Here is a 16,401-nt window from a genome sequence, read left to right as displayed (position 1 = left end):
ATGGGACGGCAACAGCTCGGTGCCGTCGGTGCCGGATAGCACAAAGTTTCCTGTATATAGAAGGCATTGGTGTGGATAGGTTACTTGGAGGGCAATGTACACTGGCCAGTGGAAGCTGAAAATTGATGTCCAGATAAGGATTATACCAGAAAAAAGTTGGTCATGTTATGTAAATAGCATTCAAATCTTATTTTATTTTTGTTTGTTAAAAATAGCCTCGGTAGATATACCTCTCCGTTATCTGGAATGATCAAATCAACCGGCACCATCCTGGTCCCGTCGGTGCTGGATACGAAAGAGTTTACTGTACCAACTGACGTGCGGCTAAATCCACTCGCGGCTCTTGGCTGAGCAGGCGGAATCGGGGTTGGCGCCTCAGCGCAAAAAAAAACCACAGTTCAACGAGCGCGCTGGACTGGCTTGGCCTGGCCGGCCCGAGTGAGCCAGGGTGCCGCGCTCCCCTCGTCTGGCTCCAGGCCGGCACGGAGTCCAGAACAAGGCAGCACCCCACTGCCTATTTCCCAAACTCCCTGAACGCTACAGGTACAAGTGCCTTAAGAATAACAGCGGAGCATTCGTCACAGTCAGAGGGCGATTAAGACCTTCACTTGGGAGACGGCTTACTTTTAACAACGTTTTACACTGTTCATATTTAAAACGTACATACATGAAAAGTAACTCTTAAAGGCACATCACAACAGCCACTTTATAACACACTTGCGCAGTTTAAATACCTACATCTTCACTCCAGTCATCTGTGCCCCACTCCTCTGTCGCGGTCCGCCAAGCACCTACAATTGAAAGAGTTTTAGTATTTTTAATTTTTTTTTAAATATCGCCAAGCCTCTTGACGTCAGATATCCCTGCCTGAGGAATCACACCTCGAGTGCAAAATCCCCAGACGTTTTAGATCTGATCAAGGATCGAGCAGGTTGATGAATTACTGTGCTGGCTGACCCACATTGGTTAAGCAACGCCTGAATTTTCAAATTCTCATCCTCCTGTTCAAATCCCTCCATGGCCTCCTCGCCCCCTCCCTACCTCTCCAACCTCCTCCAGCCCGACAACCCTCCGAGATCTCTGCGCTCCTCCAATTCTGGCCTCTCGAGCATCCCCCGATTTCCATTGCTCCACCATTGGCGGCCGTGCCTTCAGCCGCCTGGGCCCACGAGCTCTGGAATTCCCTCCCTAAACCTCTCCGCCTCTCCTCCTTTAAGACGCTCCTTAAAACCAACCTCTTTGACCAAGCTTTTGGTCATATGTCCCTATATCCCCATATGTGGCTCGGGGGTCAGATTTCTGTTTGATAATCGCTCCTGTGAAGCGTTTGACTACGTTAAAGACGTCTGCATCAATACAAGTTGTTGGTAACAATCCTATATTGCTAGGCTACCACTTCCTTAGATCTATCGCGTGATTTGAACCTGGGGGGGGGGGGGGCAAGTCTCAATCCTGTGGGATTCAACCCACAGCGTGAAACTCAATCTTACTCACAAAGGGCCACAGAAATGTGGAAAATAAGGAAGGGGGTGGATATGCCACACTGTGCCAGTGAGGGACGCTTTTCTGAGGTTAGGGTGTGCAGGTAGTTTTACTCTGCACCTAACTGTCCCGGGAGTTCTCAATACCGGCACAAGATTTACAAAAAAAAAATTGGAAAAACTTAGCACAGGGCCTTACAGCATAAATAATTTCCCAACAGTGACAATACTTCAAAAGCACTTACAGGAAACTTTGTGCTATCCGGCACCGACGGGACCGAGCTGTTGCCGTCCCATCAAAACTGCCGGACAGACCAGCGCTAATGTTGAAACATACGGAGATTTTGAGCTCCGTATCTGGCAACAAACCCTGTTGCTTAGCAACAGCTTCTAAACAGTCGGCCGTACCTTGCAAGCGTCTCTGTAGCTTAGCAACGGCTCCAGCGAGACCTCGCAGAGCCTGACTGGTGAAAAAAAAAGCAACGAAAAGAACAAAAAACCCAAACGAAACAGCTCCTGATTTAACCTCCGGATAAACCAAAGTTTCCTGTAATTGGCCGTCAAGCACTTTGGGACGTCCTGAGGTGGTGAAATGCTCCATCTCCCAGACCTGTTTTACTGTTGCACTGGAGCCAGTGGCAAAGAGGTGTGAAAAAGCAAATGGGCCTCAGGTTCTCTTACCCTCCTCCCCACGGGAAAGGCTCTCCATTCAATCTCTCTCCTTAGCACCCCCCCCCGCAACTCATCTTCCTTTCCCCTCGGGTCAGTGTAGCAGAGGTCAGGGACGTCCTAGTGCCGATTAAAAAGAGCGAGAAAGACAAGGGAGCCGGCACCCATCACTGCACAGTGCCCCAGGAGGCAGAGAGGGGAAGGGAACATGGTGCTAACAGAAAATCCATACAAACAGCTACTGCTTTATAAAAAAAGTCTTTCTTTTTTGCAGCATTGAACGTGGGAACATAGGAACAGGAGGCCATTCAGCCCCTCAAGCCTGTTCTGCCATTCAGTGGCTGATCTGTGACCTAAACTCCATCTACCTGCCATTGCCCCATATCCCTTAATATCTTTGGTTAACAAAACTCCCATCAATCTCAGATTTAAAATTAATTGACCCAGCACCAATTGCCGTTTGCGGAAGAGAGTTCCAATCTTCTACCACCCTTTGTGTGTAGAAGTGTTTCCTAACTTCACTCCTGAAAGATCTGGCTCTAATTTTTAGACTCTGCCCCCTAGTCCTAGAATCCCCAACCAGCAGAAATAGTTTCTCTCTCTCTCTACCCTATCTTAATATCTTGAAAACTTCAATCAGCTCACCCCATGAACCGTCTAAATTTCAACATTGGGCTGCAAGAACTAAATTAAAACGTTAATTTAAGTTAAAGATCTTAAGGTTGAAGGAGAATTGAGGAAATGCTGCAAGAAAATTGGGTCATTGGACGTAGGTCAAGAACTAATCTGAAGCTGCTGCAAGCTGCCATAACCTTCTTGCAGTGTTTAACAAATACAAACTTTAAACAATTAGAGCGGGAGGGGGGCGGGGGGAGAGGAAGGAGGGAACAAATACAAGGCTAGCTGCAGTCTCGACACCAGCAGGGGAATTGCATTCAAGTGCCGTGTCCCATAATATATACAAGACGGTGAGTTTCATTGCAAATCGGCAGGAGAGACACCCCCTCGGCAAGAGGCCGGGGTGCACGGTGCTACCAGACGTGCGTTCCCTGCACATCAAGTTTCTGACGCAGGCTGGCGTTTTCGGGCAGCGGGAAGAGGAGACCACCACCAGCACAGGCCGGGCGTTTGCCCTCAAGGAAAGGGGACGAATTTATTGAAGAGCGAGCGACGACCTCCCACCCCCCCCAGGGCCCTTGAGTGGACTTCCTCAGCGGGCAGTTCGGAGAGAAACAGCACGGGAGGCCGTTTGGCCCATCGCGCCCATAAGAAATAGGAGCAGGAGCAGGCCAATCGGCCCCTCGAGCCTGCTCCGCCATTCAATGAGATCATGGCTGATCTGATCCTAACCGCCAATCTACTATCACAGAACCATCTCCTGAATCTAACAGAATTAGACACACGAAATAGGAGCAGGATCAGGCTACACGGCCCCTGGGCCCGCTCCGCTACCCACAGGGCCATGACCGATCCGAACCTAGACTCATGTCCAAATTCCTGCCCGCTCCCCGTAACCCTTAATTCCCTTTACTTCTAGGAAACTGTCTATTTCTGTTTTAAATTTATGTAATGATGTAGCTTCTACAGCTTTTTGGGAAGAGGACAGCAAGAGTATTAACCAGTTCAGACCAGACTACTGGTAAGGAGTAAATGGCAAGGAGCCTCCCAATTAGTCCCCTGCCACTTTCCCCACAACGGTGCAAATTTGCCCCCTTCCGAGCATTTATCCAAGTTATTTAACGGCCCAGAAATTCGGGTCTCCACGGGTGAGTACGCACGGGGTACTCGCCCGTAGGAGGTGCCGGTTTCCTGCACGCACTGCGCCTGCGCGGGAAACCGGCACTTCCGTTCCCCTGAACGAAGGGGTTCAGAGGTGGAACACGTGCGCTTTGTACTTAGTGTTTTTTTGTTTTGTTTTATATACAGGTTTTTCCGTGAGGGTAAATCTCCAGAAGTTAGAAATGTAAAAAGCCGGCGTAAGGCCTGCTTTTTACAAGGTAAGTGGTCAATTAATTAAAATTAAAACATTTTTTCCACAGGTTTATTATTTATAAATACTTTAAAGCAAGGTAAGTTTATTTTTAGCCCCGATAGAAAATAAAATTATTTTTTCAAAAATTTAAATTATTGTTTAAAATAGTTATTTAATATAATTTATAGTTTATTTAAAAAGTGTGATTTAAAAAAAAAAATTTATTTGAAGGTTTACTGCTATTTTGGGGCCGTAGTATTTATAAGTCTTGACAGCAATTCCTGTCAGACTTATGAATGGAGCATTCGCTGCTCCGATTGGCTCTCCATGGCCCACGTGATCCCAGGGGACGCTTCGAACTAACTGCGCCCCTGGGATACACAAGCACTGCGCGCCGGCAGCTGGACCAGGCCCCGGATTGGAATTCCATGGGGCCCTACAGCTCAACGGCCGGCGCGCGAGGTAAGTGCAGGTCGGGGGCTTGCACCTGCGGGAAGCCCCCGGCCCGAATTTCTGGGCCACCGTGTCAGTCAGGATGGAGAGGAAACAGAACTTATTTCGCGATTAATACCCAGACCACCCCTTTGCTACACGCCAGCGACCCCTAAATATTTCCTCCCACCCCACTCCCAACCAAGCCTTGCTGGCAGGGACAACGGCAGCTCCACAGGACCTCATCCAAAAGGGCCGTCCTTTAGGCGCGAGTCTCCGCAGGGAGGCTATTTGACTGTGTAGGGCTGCACAGCTGAGTTTGTCCCAGTTCTCACTACATCCTCCCCCCGTACCCACAAACACTTCCCGGCAGAGATCCCTGGACAGCAATCGGGAGTAGGAACCTTGCCCAATGGTTTATCTTCCCAAGCTAATTGAGGCCAATTGAGATTAGTCAACTGGGCATCAACCCTGGAAACACAGCCTGCGTGGCCCAGTACAACTTTAGCTGCAACACAAACCCCACGTCTCTCCTCCTCCTCCGTGTCCTCCCTAAGTTGTGAATCCAAAGAGAGGCACGAGCAGGTGATTGAAGAGTCAGTGGCAGAAATTCCCCAGCACAAGCAACCGAGAATGTACCCGTCTTGTATATATTATATCAAACAGGCATGGGAGAGGGAGGGAGGGGGAGAGAGAGCGAGACACAGAGAGGGGTGGCGAGAGAGACACACACAGAGAAGGGGAGCGAGAGAGAGACACGGGGGTGGGGGGGGGTGGGGAAGAGAGAGAGAGAGAGGGGGGGGGGAAAAGAGAAAGAAAGAGAGAGAGAGAGAGAGAGACGGAGGGGAAGGGGGGGGAGAAAGAGACACGGGGCGGGGGGGGGAAGAAAGAGACACGGGGCGGGGGGGGGGGGGAAGAAAGAGAGACGGGGCGGGGGGGGAGAAAGAGACACGGGGCGGGGGGGAGAAAGAGACGGGGCGGGGGGGGAGAAAGAGAGACGGGGCGGGGGGGGGAGAAAGAGAGACGGGGCGGGGGGGGGGAGAAAGAGAGACGGGGCGGGGGGGGGGAGAAAGAGAGACGGGGCGGGGGGGGGGAGAAAGAGAGACGGGGCGGGGGGGGGGAGAAAGAGAGACGGGGCGGGGGGGAGGAGGAGAAAGAGAGACAGGGCGGGGGAAGAAAGAGAGACGGGGGGGGGGAGAAAGAGAGACGGGGCGGGGGGTGAGAAAGAGAGACGGGGCGGGGGGGGGAGAAAGAGAGACGGGGCGGGGGGGGGGAGAAAGAGAGACGGGGCGAGGGGGGGGGAGAAAGAGAGACGGGGCGGGGGGGGGGGGGGGAAGAAGAGAGACGGGGGGAGAGAGACGGGGAGGATGGGGGCGGGGGGGGGGGGGGGGGAGAGACGGGGAGGAAGAGACAGAGGGGGGGGGAGAGGGAGAGCATACAGGACAACTGTGACACCATCATCAAGCTCCGAAGGACTGAAGAAGCCACTCTTGTGGTTCGGGGACATGTCCTTCGAATGCCCTTCCGATTGTATCGCAGCCTCAGAACTCACAGCCAAGTCAAATGATTGAGTACAAACAGAAGGGCAAAATAACCGTTATACTGTAACTTCTAGCGTCCATTAAAGATGCACGGGACTATAGAACTAACACATTAATATATCCACAGATAACAGCATCAACACATTAAGAGCTATCTGGGGACATTGAGTGCACCTGGGTTAACCCTTACACCGCATCGTGTCTGTGATTCGACTATACCCGCCCGAGCTAGAATTCATTAAAGACAGTCGTCAAGACTGCGATGTCACCAAGAAACAACTTCTAAAACGCTTCCATAAGTTACAGAGTTCATTAGTGTTTTTTCTTTTTTTAAATAAAAAGAAAAGTTGTTTTTTTTAAAGTTAAATAATAAAAAAAAGGCACGATTGTGTAGAAAGGAACTTGAGACAAGGTAGGTTAGGTCAAAGCAACTTCAAAGCAATAGGATGGGACGCATAAAAAGGCATCCGCGGTGGTCGAAGGGTTAAGCATACCAGGCACAGTTTCAAATTTTCTAGGGCATCTAGCCCCGTCGCCCCCAGTGAATTGAAGCCCTAAAAGGGAGAAACAAAAAGAACACAAAGAAAGAGAGACAATTGATGTAACTCAGGGTTAGTTTTAGAAGGAGGCAGAATTTGAATAATGCCCCCCCATATTATTATTATTTTTTAACCTTTATAAACAGTGTACCTGTGGATATTCATTGAAAACAACACACACATCAACTGAACATTTAAATCAGCTGAAAGCATGGGATGAAGTTACGGGAACAGGAAATTCGGGAGCTGCCAGCCCTCCCGCCCTTCCTCAGAGCAGCGAGACACAGCCCGGGCGAGCGAACTCTCTCTCGCGCTGGCCGAACGTCCAAGGACATCTGGTCATCTCCGAGATGCAAGCTGGCCAGCCAGCAAGCTGCTGCTGGAGTCTCGCTACCTACCTACTGTAAAACGCGGTGCAGCATAACACAGTTTCAACAAAAGGTGTGCAGCAATATACAGGAAAAACTCAATTTACCAGCACCCAAATAACCGGATATCTCTGTTAACCGGTAAAATCCAGGAGTAGGTTCAGGTAAGTTTTACTTCATATTAGTGGCTGTTCCTGGAGCTGTGGCTGTGTAACCGGGGTTCCTGCACCGGTTGCTAAGCAACAGGGACACCTGGATCTTGTGGCCGGGGTTCCTGCACCTGTTGCTAAGCAACAGGGAAGCCTGGATTTGTTGCTGTGTACGGGGCTCTCGTGCCTTTTACTATACCTCTCTGTAATCCGGACTTTTTGATAAACCGGCACCACGCCGGTCCCGGATAAAAAAAAGTTTCCTGTAGAGGAAATTAAAAATCTAGAAACACTTGACGTCGCACGCAGGGGCTGAATTACGCACTCCGCACGGACGGCGCTGGTCAGGCCACGTGGACAGTCCAGCTTAAATGTTAGTCGCTTCGATTAACGGGGGAATGATCCAAAATCTCCAATACGCCCTGGTAAAATGCAAGTCGGCCAGCATGCTGGCCGGAGGCTCGGGTAGTGGCACGGTTCAGGGACCGCGCTGCTCGCAGTATTTTAGCAGTGCCCGCACTGCTGAGCCAGGGAGTTCCAAAGGCAGTCGACCCCGAGCCCGTTAAAGATAGAACAGCCCAGCCGACGTTACCGGCTCCACGATTCGCTTACTGAGCCCTGGGAGACGGGCTTAACATTCTCCACAAAAATACTCATTTCCATTACGAGAATGTTTGACCATTTCAATGCAAGATTTAACCAGCCATTTTAAATACGGGGGGGGGGGGGGGGGGATAACATTTTAAACCTCAAACTAAGTTCCTCGTTGCCCGCTGCCCGCCACCTCACTCGCCCACGCATCAGTTCCCTCTCCTCCTGAAGGGGCGGACAGTTGCACGGGTGCCTGCAGCCCTCTGGTACCTTGCCCATACTTCACGGGTGAAGCCGGGACAGCGGGCATCGAGCCACTTGAGCACGGAGGGCACACCCCCCCCCCCCCACCATCTTTCACTCTCCAGGCAGTCGCACATGCCCACACTCTGGGCACTTAACAGAAATGCCGCAGAGTCTGCGCTGCCAGGGCATCAGGGACGTCCGGCCCGGGGAGGTTTGGAAAAGATTGTTCGATTCTGCAAAGGGGATTGACAGGGTGGACGCCGAGAGGCTGTTTCCCCCTGGCTGGAGAGTCTAGAACCAGGGGTCACAGTCTCAGGATAAGGGTTCGGCCATTTAGGACTGAGATGAGGAGGAATTTCTTCACTCAAGAGGGTGGTGAATCTCTGGAATTCTCTCCCCCAGAGGGCTGCGGATGCTCAGTCGTTGAGTATATTCACGGCTGAGATCGAGAGATTTTGACTCTCTCGGGGAATCAATGGGTACGGGGATCGGGCGGGAAAGTGGAGCTGAGGTCGAAGATCAGCCATGATCTTATTGAATGGCGGAGCAGGCTCGAGGGGCCGACTCCTGCTCCTCATTCTTATTAAATACTTGAATTTGCAGGGCTGTGGGGAGTGGGATTAATTGGAGAGCTTTTTCAAAGAGCTGGCACAGGCACGACAGGCCGAATGGCCTCCTCCTGTGCTGCATCGTTCGATCAACACACTGGAGAGTACAGTTTACTCGCCAGGTGGGAGCTGATGGTGGGGGGGAAGGTAGGGCCACGTGTCTGCTCCGAGGCAGCAGAGAAACCGAACAGAGCACAGCCAGGGGCCATTCGTGAACAGTTATGGGCTGCAGCACAAATCCTCACCACACATTTTCCCATTGAAACGGGTTAACCCATAAATTCACGAGCAGCCAGCCAGAGATTTAATCACAGCCCGGACGAGCTCGCTGGCACGCGCCGAACTCTCGACTCCGCAAAAACCGACTCGCACAAGCCGCTTACTCGTTCCGTCGTCCGGCTCGAAGCTGCCGGCGCTGTTCCACGTCGGATTGGGGTTCCCGTAGTACTCGTCTGTGCTGGCGGGGTCCGTGTAATCGGCGGGATTAAACGTCCTGAAATACAAACGGAAACACCTAATACGGACTCTCCCGTAATCCCTCCCCCCCCCACCCACCCAGCCCCAGGCCGCAATTAATCCCAATGGGAGCCAAACGCACAAGGGGGGGGGGGGGGGGGGGGGCAGTTACGAAAGTTGCCTGTGAAATACAACGGCTAGATGCTGAGCAGTCTCTCTTTTCTTGGGGAGGGCTCAAGCGCGAGGAGAAATTTCCTCTAGTCTGCTGACGGATGGACTGATTTGCCACAGGGAACAGCCGAGGCAGAGACATTGGATTTATTAAAGGGTTAAGAAAGAGGCTGCGTCCAAAGCTCTGCGCACCCCCACCCCCCCACATAACCTAACTCGCACCAAGTCTCATTCACCCCCTCCCTGTGCTCGCTGGCCTACATTAGCGCCCGGTCCAGCAACGCCTCGATTTTATAATTCTTGTCCCGGCGTTCAAATCGCTCCTGTAACCTCCTCCGGCCCCACAACCCTCCGAGATCTCGGCGCTCCTCCAATTCTGCCCTCTCGAGCATCCCCCGATTTCCATCGCTCCACCATTGGCGGCCGTGCCTTCAGCCGCCTGGGCCCCGAGCTCTGGAATTCCCCCCCTAAACCTCTCTGCCTCTCTCTCCTCCTTTAAGATGCTCCTTAAAACCCACCTCTTTGACCAAGCTTTTGGTCGCCTGTCCTCTCACTTGGCTCGGTGTCAAATTTTTGTTTGATAATCGCTCCGCTGAAAGGCCCTGGGACGTTTTACTACGTTAAAGGCGCGGGTTAAATGCAAGTTGCTGTTTTAAGAAGCGACTCGTTCGGCGAACTGACCCACTCGTTTGCTCCTCTCTTCCTCCTTTCCTTTCACGTTTGTCCCTTGCATCAACTATTACCCCTGAAGCACACAGACCCCAGCCACCAGCCTTGCGAGGCCAGTTTGAAATCTGCCCTCTGTAAGAAACCAGAGCACAATGGTCAGTCCGAGTACGAGGCTGAGCAGGTTGGGCCGATACTCATTGGCGTTTAGAAGAATGAGAGGGGATCTTATTGAAACATATAAGATACTGAGGGGCTCGACAGGGTAGATGCAGAGAGGATGTTTTCCCCTCGTGGGGGAATCTAGAACTGGGGGGCACAGTTTCAGAATAAAGGGTCGCCCTTTTAGAACTGAGGTGAGGAGGAATTTCTTCTCTAGGAGGGTCGTAAATCTGTGGAATTCTCTGCCCCGGAGAGCCGTGGAGGCTGGGTCATTAAATACATTTAAGGTGGAGATAGACAGGTTTTTACAAGATGAGGGGGTGAAGGGTTATGGGGAGCGGGCGGGGAAGTGGCTTTAAGCCCAAGATCAGCCACGATCTTACTGAATGGCGGAGCAGGCTCAAGGGGCCGAGTGGCCTATTCCTGCTCCTATTTCTTATGTTAAGAGACTCAAACACAGATTGCAAGCTAGGTTGTCAGAATTTGTGGCCAATCTGGGCACCAGAATTTAGGAAGGATGTCAAGGCCTTGGAGAGGGTGCAGAGGAGATGAACCAGAACGGTAGAAAGGGGCAAAATACTGGTGACGCTGGAAAATGTTAAATGATCAGACTTTGAAGCGCGGGAAACGGAACTGCCGGTGAAGGGCGAAACGTCACAAGGATGGCAGGAAAACTGCCGCACAGAGTTTTCAACACAGGCCCTTCCAATCATAGCACACGGCAGCCCTGCAGTGGGAACCGCAGCCAGCAAGACCAGTTCTACTGCGGCCGAGAACCTGTTCGAGTACTAACCAGGTGTGCAACTTGGAGCCTCCCTGGTCCCTGTGGCTTAGAGCTGTACAAAGTGCGCCCTTCACCCATTAGGGCATGGTAGGGCTGGGGGATAGGTCACTCATTGATCGACAACTCTAACAGCACGGGAGGAGGCCATTCGGCCCATCGGGCCTGTGCCGGCTCTTTGAAAGAGCCCTCCAATTAGTCCCACTCCCCCCTGCTCTTTCCCCACAGCCCTGTGAATTTCTCCCCTTCAAGTATTTATCTGAAGCCCCTTTTGAAAGTCACTATTGAATCTGCTTCCACCGCCCTTTCAGGCAGCGCGTTCCAGATCATAACTCGCTGTGTAAAACAATTTTCATCTCCCCTCTGGTTCTTTTGCCGATTATCTTAAGTCTCTGTCCTCTGGTTACTGACCCTTCCACCGGTGGGTCATGCTCCAGTTCCACACCCAGCCTCCCAGCGCTAACCGGCCACTTGATGTCCCCTGCCGCAAAGGGCCACCTTGTGACGGCACCCAAGGTTGGGTCATCCAGTCAGGACATCCGGAGATCCAAAGGTGGGGACATCCAGTCAGGAAATCCGGAGATCCAAAGGTTGGGACATCCAGTCAGGAGATCCAAAGGTTGGGACATCCAGTCAGGAGATCCAAAGGGTGGGACATCCAGTCAGGAGATCCAAAGGGTGGGACATCCAGTCAGGAGATCCAAAGGTCGGGACATCCAGTCAGGAGATCCAAAGGTCGGGACATCCAGTCAGGAGATCCAGAGATCCAAAGGTTGGGTCATCCAGTCAGGAGATCCAAAGGTTGGGACATCCAGTCAGGAGATCCAAAGGGTGGGACATCCAGTCAGGAGATCCAAAGGTTGGGACATCCAGTCAGGAGATCCAAAGGTTGGGACATCCAGTCAGGAGATCCAGAGATCCAAAGGTTGGGTCATCCAGTCAGGAGATCCAAAGGTTGGGACACCCAGTCAGGAGATCCAAAGGTTGGGACATCCAGTCAGGAGATCCGGAGATCCAAAGGTTGGGACATCCAGTCAGGAGATCCGGAGATCCAAAGGTTGGGACATCCAGTCAGGAGATCCGGAGATCCAAAGGTTGGGACACCCAGTCAGGAGATCCAAAGGTTGGGACATCCAGTCAGGAGGTCCGGAGATCCAAAGGTTGGGACACCCAGTCAGGAGATCCAAAGGTTGGGTCATCCAGTCAGGAGATCCAAAGGTTGGGACACCCAGTCAGGAGATCCAAAGGTTGGGTCATCCAGTCAGGAGATCCAAAGGTCCAAAGGTTGGGACATCCAGTCAGGAGATCCAAAGGTTGGGACATCCAGTCAGGAGATCCAAAGGTTGGGACATCCAGTCAGGAGATCCAAAGGTTGGGACATCCAGTCAGGAGATCCAAAAGGTTGGGACACCCAGTCAGGAGATCCGGAGATCCAAAGGTTGGGACATCCAGTCAGGAGATCCGGAGATCCAAAGGTTGGGACATCCAGTCAGGAGATCCAGAGATCCAAAGGTTGGGACACCCAGTCAGGAGATCCAAAGGTTGGGACATCCAGTCAGGAGATCCAAAGGTTGGGACATCCAGTCAGGAGATCTGGAGATCCAAAGGTTGGGACATCCAGTCAGGAGATCCGGAGATCCAAAGGTTGGGACATCCAGTCAGGAGATCCAAAGATCCAAAGGTTGGGACACCCAGTCAGGGGATCCAAAGGTTGGGACATCCAGTCAGGAGATCCAAAGGTTGGGACATCCAGTCAGGAGATCCGGAGATCCAAAGGTTGGGACATCCAGTCAGGAGATCCAAAGGGTGGGTCACCCAGTCAGGAGATCCGGAGATCCAAAGGTTGGGACATCCAGTCAGGAGATCTGGAGATCCAAAGGTTGGGACATCCAGTCAGGAGATCCGGAGATCCAAAGGTTGGGACATCCAGTCAGGAGATCCAAAGGTTGGGACACCCAGTCAGGAGATCCAAAGGTTGGGACATCCAGTCAGGAGATCCAAAGGTTGGGACATCCAGTCAGGAGATCCGGAGATCCAAAGGTTGGGACATCCAGTCAGGAGATCCAAAGGTTGGGACACCCAGTCAGGAGATCCAAAGGTTGGGACATCCAGTCAGGAGATCCAAAGGTTGGGACATCCAGTCAGGAGATCCGGAGATCCAAAGGTTGGGACATCCAGTCAGGAGATCCAAAGGGTGGGTCACCCAGTCAGGAGATCCGGAGATCCAAAGGGTGGGTCACCCAGTCAGGAGATCAGATGTTGGGAGTTCAGACGTTACCGCAGCAAGCTGCGAAAGCGAACTCACTCGAATCTGGCAACCCGCGGCGGAGCACCAGATTCAGTGAGCGGAAAAGCCCGCCACCCCGACCTGCTGTGGCCTTCGTTTGACCGTCAGCGTCCCCCGAAGTGGCACACAAAGCCGGTCCGTTGTACAAACAATCGCACTGGCCTCTCAAGAGCAGCTTTGCCAGTGTTACCCACATCCTGTGAACAAGACAGACAGGATGAAGCTCAAAGGCACGCAACATCGGACAAATCCTGCGAAATTCTGCAGCACAATCTACTCCCCAGGAACCCTCTTCCTGTATTACCTGGACCCGGGGGCAATTTCTCACTGGATCGGAGTGACTGCAAAATCACTGTTGGGATGCCTTCAAACTCGCTCCCTCTGTCCTGGCTCGTTTACCCTTTAGGCAAGCTGCCAAGGAGCTTGTGGGGACTGTACCGCAGCAAGGCCACTGCTCTCAGAGAAAAGCGACAATTCACTTTGCTCAGTCTGGGAGTCACTCTAAACCCGCAATCAACAGTACCACAAGTTCTTGCGTAGCGGAGGAGAGTTCAGAGGCAGCTGAACCTCATGCTGCAGGGCAGACTGTGCTAGTGACAATACGTCACAGAAATATAATTTCACAAACACTTCAAGATCTGCAAACTTAAGACAGCGTTTCTGTCCAAATGGACCAAACTGTGCAAACTTCTATTTATTTACAACACAATAGAAAAGCAAGAGTCTTTTTTAAATGAGGAGAGACTGGGAAATGTTGGTGTTCAGAGGGACCTGGGTGTCCTTGTACACGAATCGCTGAAAGTTAACATGCAGGTACAGCAAGCAATTAGGAAAACAAATGGTATTTGGCCTTTATTACAAGAGGATTTCAGCATAAGAGTAAAGACGTCTTAATGCAATTACACAGGGCCTTAGTGAGACCACACCTGGAGTATTGTGTACAGTTTTGGTCTCCTTACCTAAGGAAGGATATACTTGCCATAGAGAGAGTGTAACGAAGGTTCACCAGACTGGTTCCTGGGATGGGGGGATTGTCCTATGAGGAGAGATTGAGTAGACTAGGCCTATATTCTCTAGAGTTTAGAAGAATGAGAGGGGATCTCACTGAAACATATAAAATTCTTACAGGGCAGATGCAGGAAGGATGTTCCCAATGGCGGGGGAGTCCAGAACCAGGGGTCACAGTCTCAGAATAAGGGGTCGGTCATTTAAAACGGAGATGAGGAGGAATTTCTTCACCCAGAGAGTGGTGAACCTGTGGAATTCTCTACCACAGAAGGCAGTTGAGGCCAATTCATTAAATATATTCAAGAAGGAGTTAGATATATTTCTTAAGGCTAAAGGGATCAAGGGATATGGGGAGAAGGCAGGGACAGGGTACTGAGTTTGGATGATCAGCCATGATCTCATTGAATGGCAGAACAGGCTCGAGCGACTGCTCAGGTCAGCTCCTGTCAGGAGTTTTTTTTTTAAAAAGACTGAAAGTTCGAGTGGAGGAAAACAACTTACCCCATTCCTTGAGCGGAAAACCTCCCTCCTCTCCGGCCCAAGCCTGACAGGGGGGGGAAACAAAAGCGGGGAAAAAGGGTTTCAGTTCAAAGAAATTCACAGACAGGAGCTTCAACTTTTAAACGCGCGGGTTTGTCCCTCTGATGAGGAAATGCTTGCAGAAGCACAGGCTCACACGGCTCCCAGGCCTCCGCTTAAAGGTCTCTCTCGCTGAACCGTGTGCGAAAGACTGATATTTAGAGGTCCTTAGTAGACGAGAACGATGTAAATACAGGAAACTTTCGATTAACCGGCCCCATAATAACCAGAAATGTCGGTTAACCGGCAAAATTCAGGAGTAGGTTCAGGTAAGTTTTATTACTTTTTTTTTTAACTCCATTTGTTGCTGTGCAAGGGTGTGGCTGCAGCTGTTGCTAAGCTACAGAGACGCTTGCAACTTGTGGCCATTGTTCTGCACCTGTTGCTAAGCAACAGGGTTTGTTGCTGTTTACGGAGCTCTGAGCTCCGTATCTTTCACTATAGCGTTCGGTTATCTGGAATTGATGATGAACCGGCACCACGTCGGTCCCGTCCGTGCCGGGTAACAGAAAGTTTCCTGTACATGTATAAGTTTAAGTGCAGCCCATCGACCAACTAACCTTACCCATAATTACAGCTGGGTGTGACAAATATCAAGGCTTGATCAAAATGTAACCGCAAGGACAGTCAAGAAACAGTCTCGACTAGTTCCGATAATGGACGGTCACGCAGCAGACGTGGGCTCCTTGATGCTGAGACGAGGAGGAATTTCTTCACCCAGAGAGTGGTGAACCTGTGGAATTCTCTACCACAGAAGACAGTTGAGGCCAATTCATGAAAGAAGGAGTTAGATATATTTCTTAAGGCTAAAGGGATCAAGGGATATGGGGAGAAAGCAGGGACAGGGTACTGAATTTGGATGATCAGCCATGATCTCATTGAATGGCGGAGCAGGCTCAAGGGGCCGAATGGCCTACTCCTGCTCCTATCTTCTATGTGTCTATGATGCAGAAGGTACAAGGTCAGGCCTTGTTGCACCAGGGAAGAGAGGGATGAGAGAGATGAGGCAAATTCCAATGGGTTGAAAGTAGGCATAAACGAGAGAACGATGAAGTCGTAGGGAAAATAATGGGCCAGGCGGGGCCACGATGCTAACCTTGGTCTGAGTGACAATGGCATTTTGACCATTAGAACCAATTAAAGGTGGTGATTTTGTTAAAGACCATATATGGGCGCTGGCCAAACGAACTTTCGATAAGAAAAGGGATAAATCCTCGATACTCGAAGAGCAACTTCACACAGATCTACCGCGAAGACCCGAGAGCGAAGGAACAGACCGAGGACGACGTCACCGGCGTCCGAGAGGCCAAGGGCTGCGAGCTACCCGTTAAGCTATTGCCTGTTGTTAAGTATATTACTTTGTACTACGCTTAATAAAGTCTATCATCTATTGCCCAAGTACTACTATTTTAGTGTCTCGTCCAAGAACTCCGAGAAATCATTACGTTCTTACAGCAGTTAAGCCTGGGAAAGACGGTCAACCTTGCCCTGTGGGTTGCAGAGTACCAGGCCTCTTGGTCAGCACACCTCCATTACTGACCCCCTCCTCCTCCCCCACCGCGCTCCACAGACCTTCAACTCCAGTCTACGGTGCTCAAGTAGGTGGCTACAAGGTGCTACCAGGAGGGTTTGTGTTTAATTGATTCTCGGGATGTGGGCGTCGCTGGCAAGGGGGTCATTTATTGCCCATCCCTA

The 16,401-nt window shown here is 51.3% G+C and overlaps 1 protein-coding gene across 1 annotated transcript in view; it reads right to left on the bottom strand.

Annotated features, from left to right (window-relative positions):
* LOC147086544 (ubiquitin-associated protein 2-like) overlaps positions 1-16,401 on the bottom strand; it is a 149,423-nt gene that overhangs the window by 76,359 nt on the left and 56,663 nt on the right. The window contains 5 exon segments of the mRNA XM_085978268.1: positions 739-791; positions 6,590-6,649; positions 8,980-9,110; positions 9,905-10,024; positions 14,629-14,671. Coding sequence (XP_085834394.1) covers positions 739-791; positions 6,590-6,649; positions 8,980-9,110; positions 9,905-10,024; positions 14,629-14,671 — 407 coding nt within the window.

Source organism: Somniosus microcephalus, unplaced genomic scaffold (genome assembly GCF_052327205.1).
Source record: "Somniosus microcephalus isolate GS21.2 unplaced genomic scaffold, FLI_Smic_1.0 unresolved_chr7, whole genome shotgun sequence".
Taxonomy (NCBI): Eukaryota; Metazoa; Chordata; class Chondrichthyes; order Squaliformes; family Somniosidae; genus Somniosus; species Somniosus microcephalus.
Note: the sequence above shows the minus strand (reverse complement) of the source record. Positions and strands in the feature narration are given on the sequence as shown.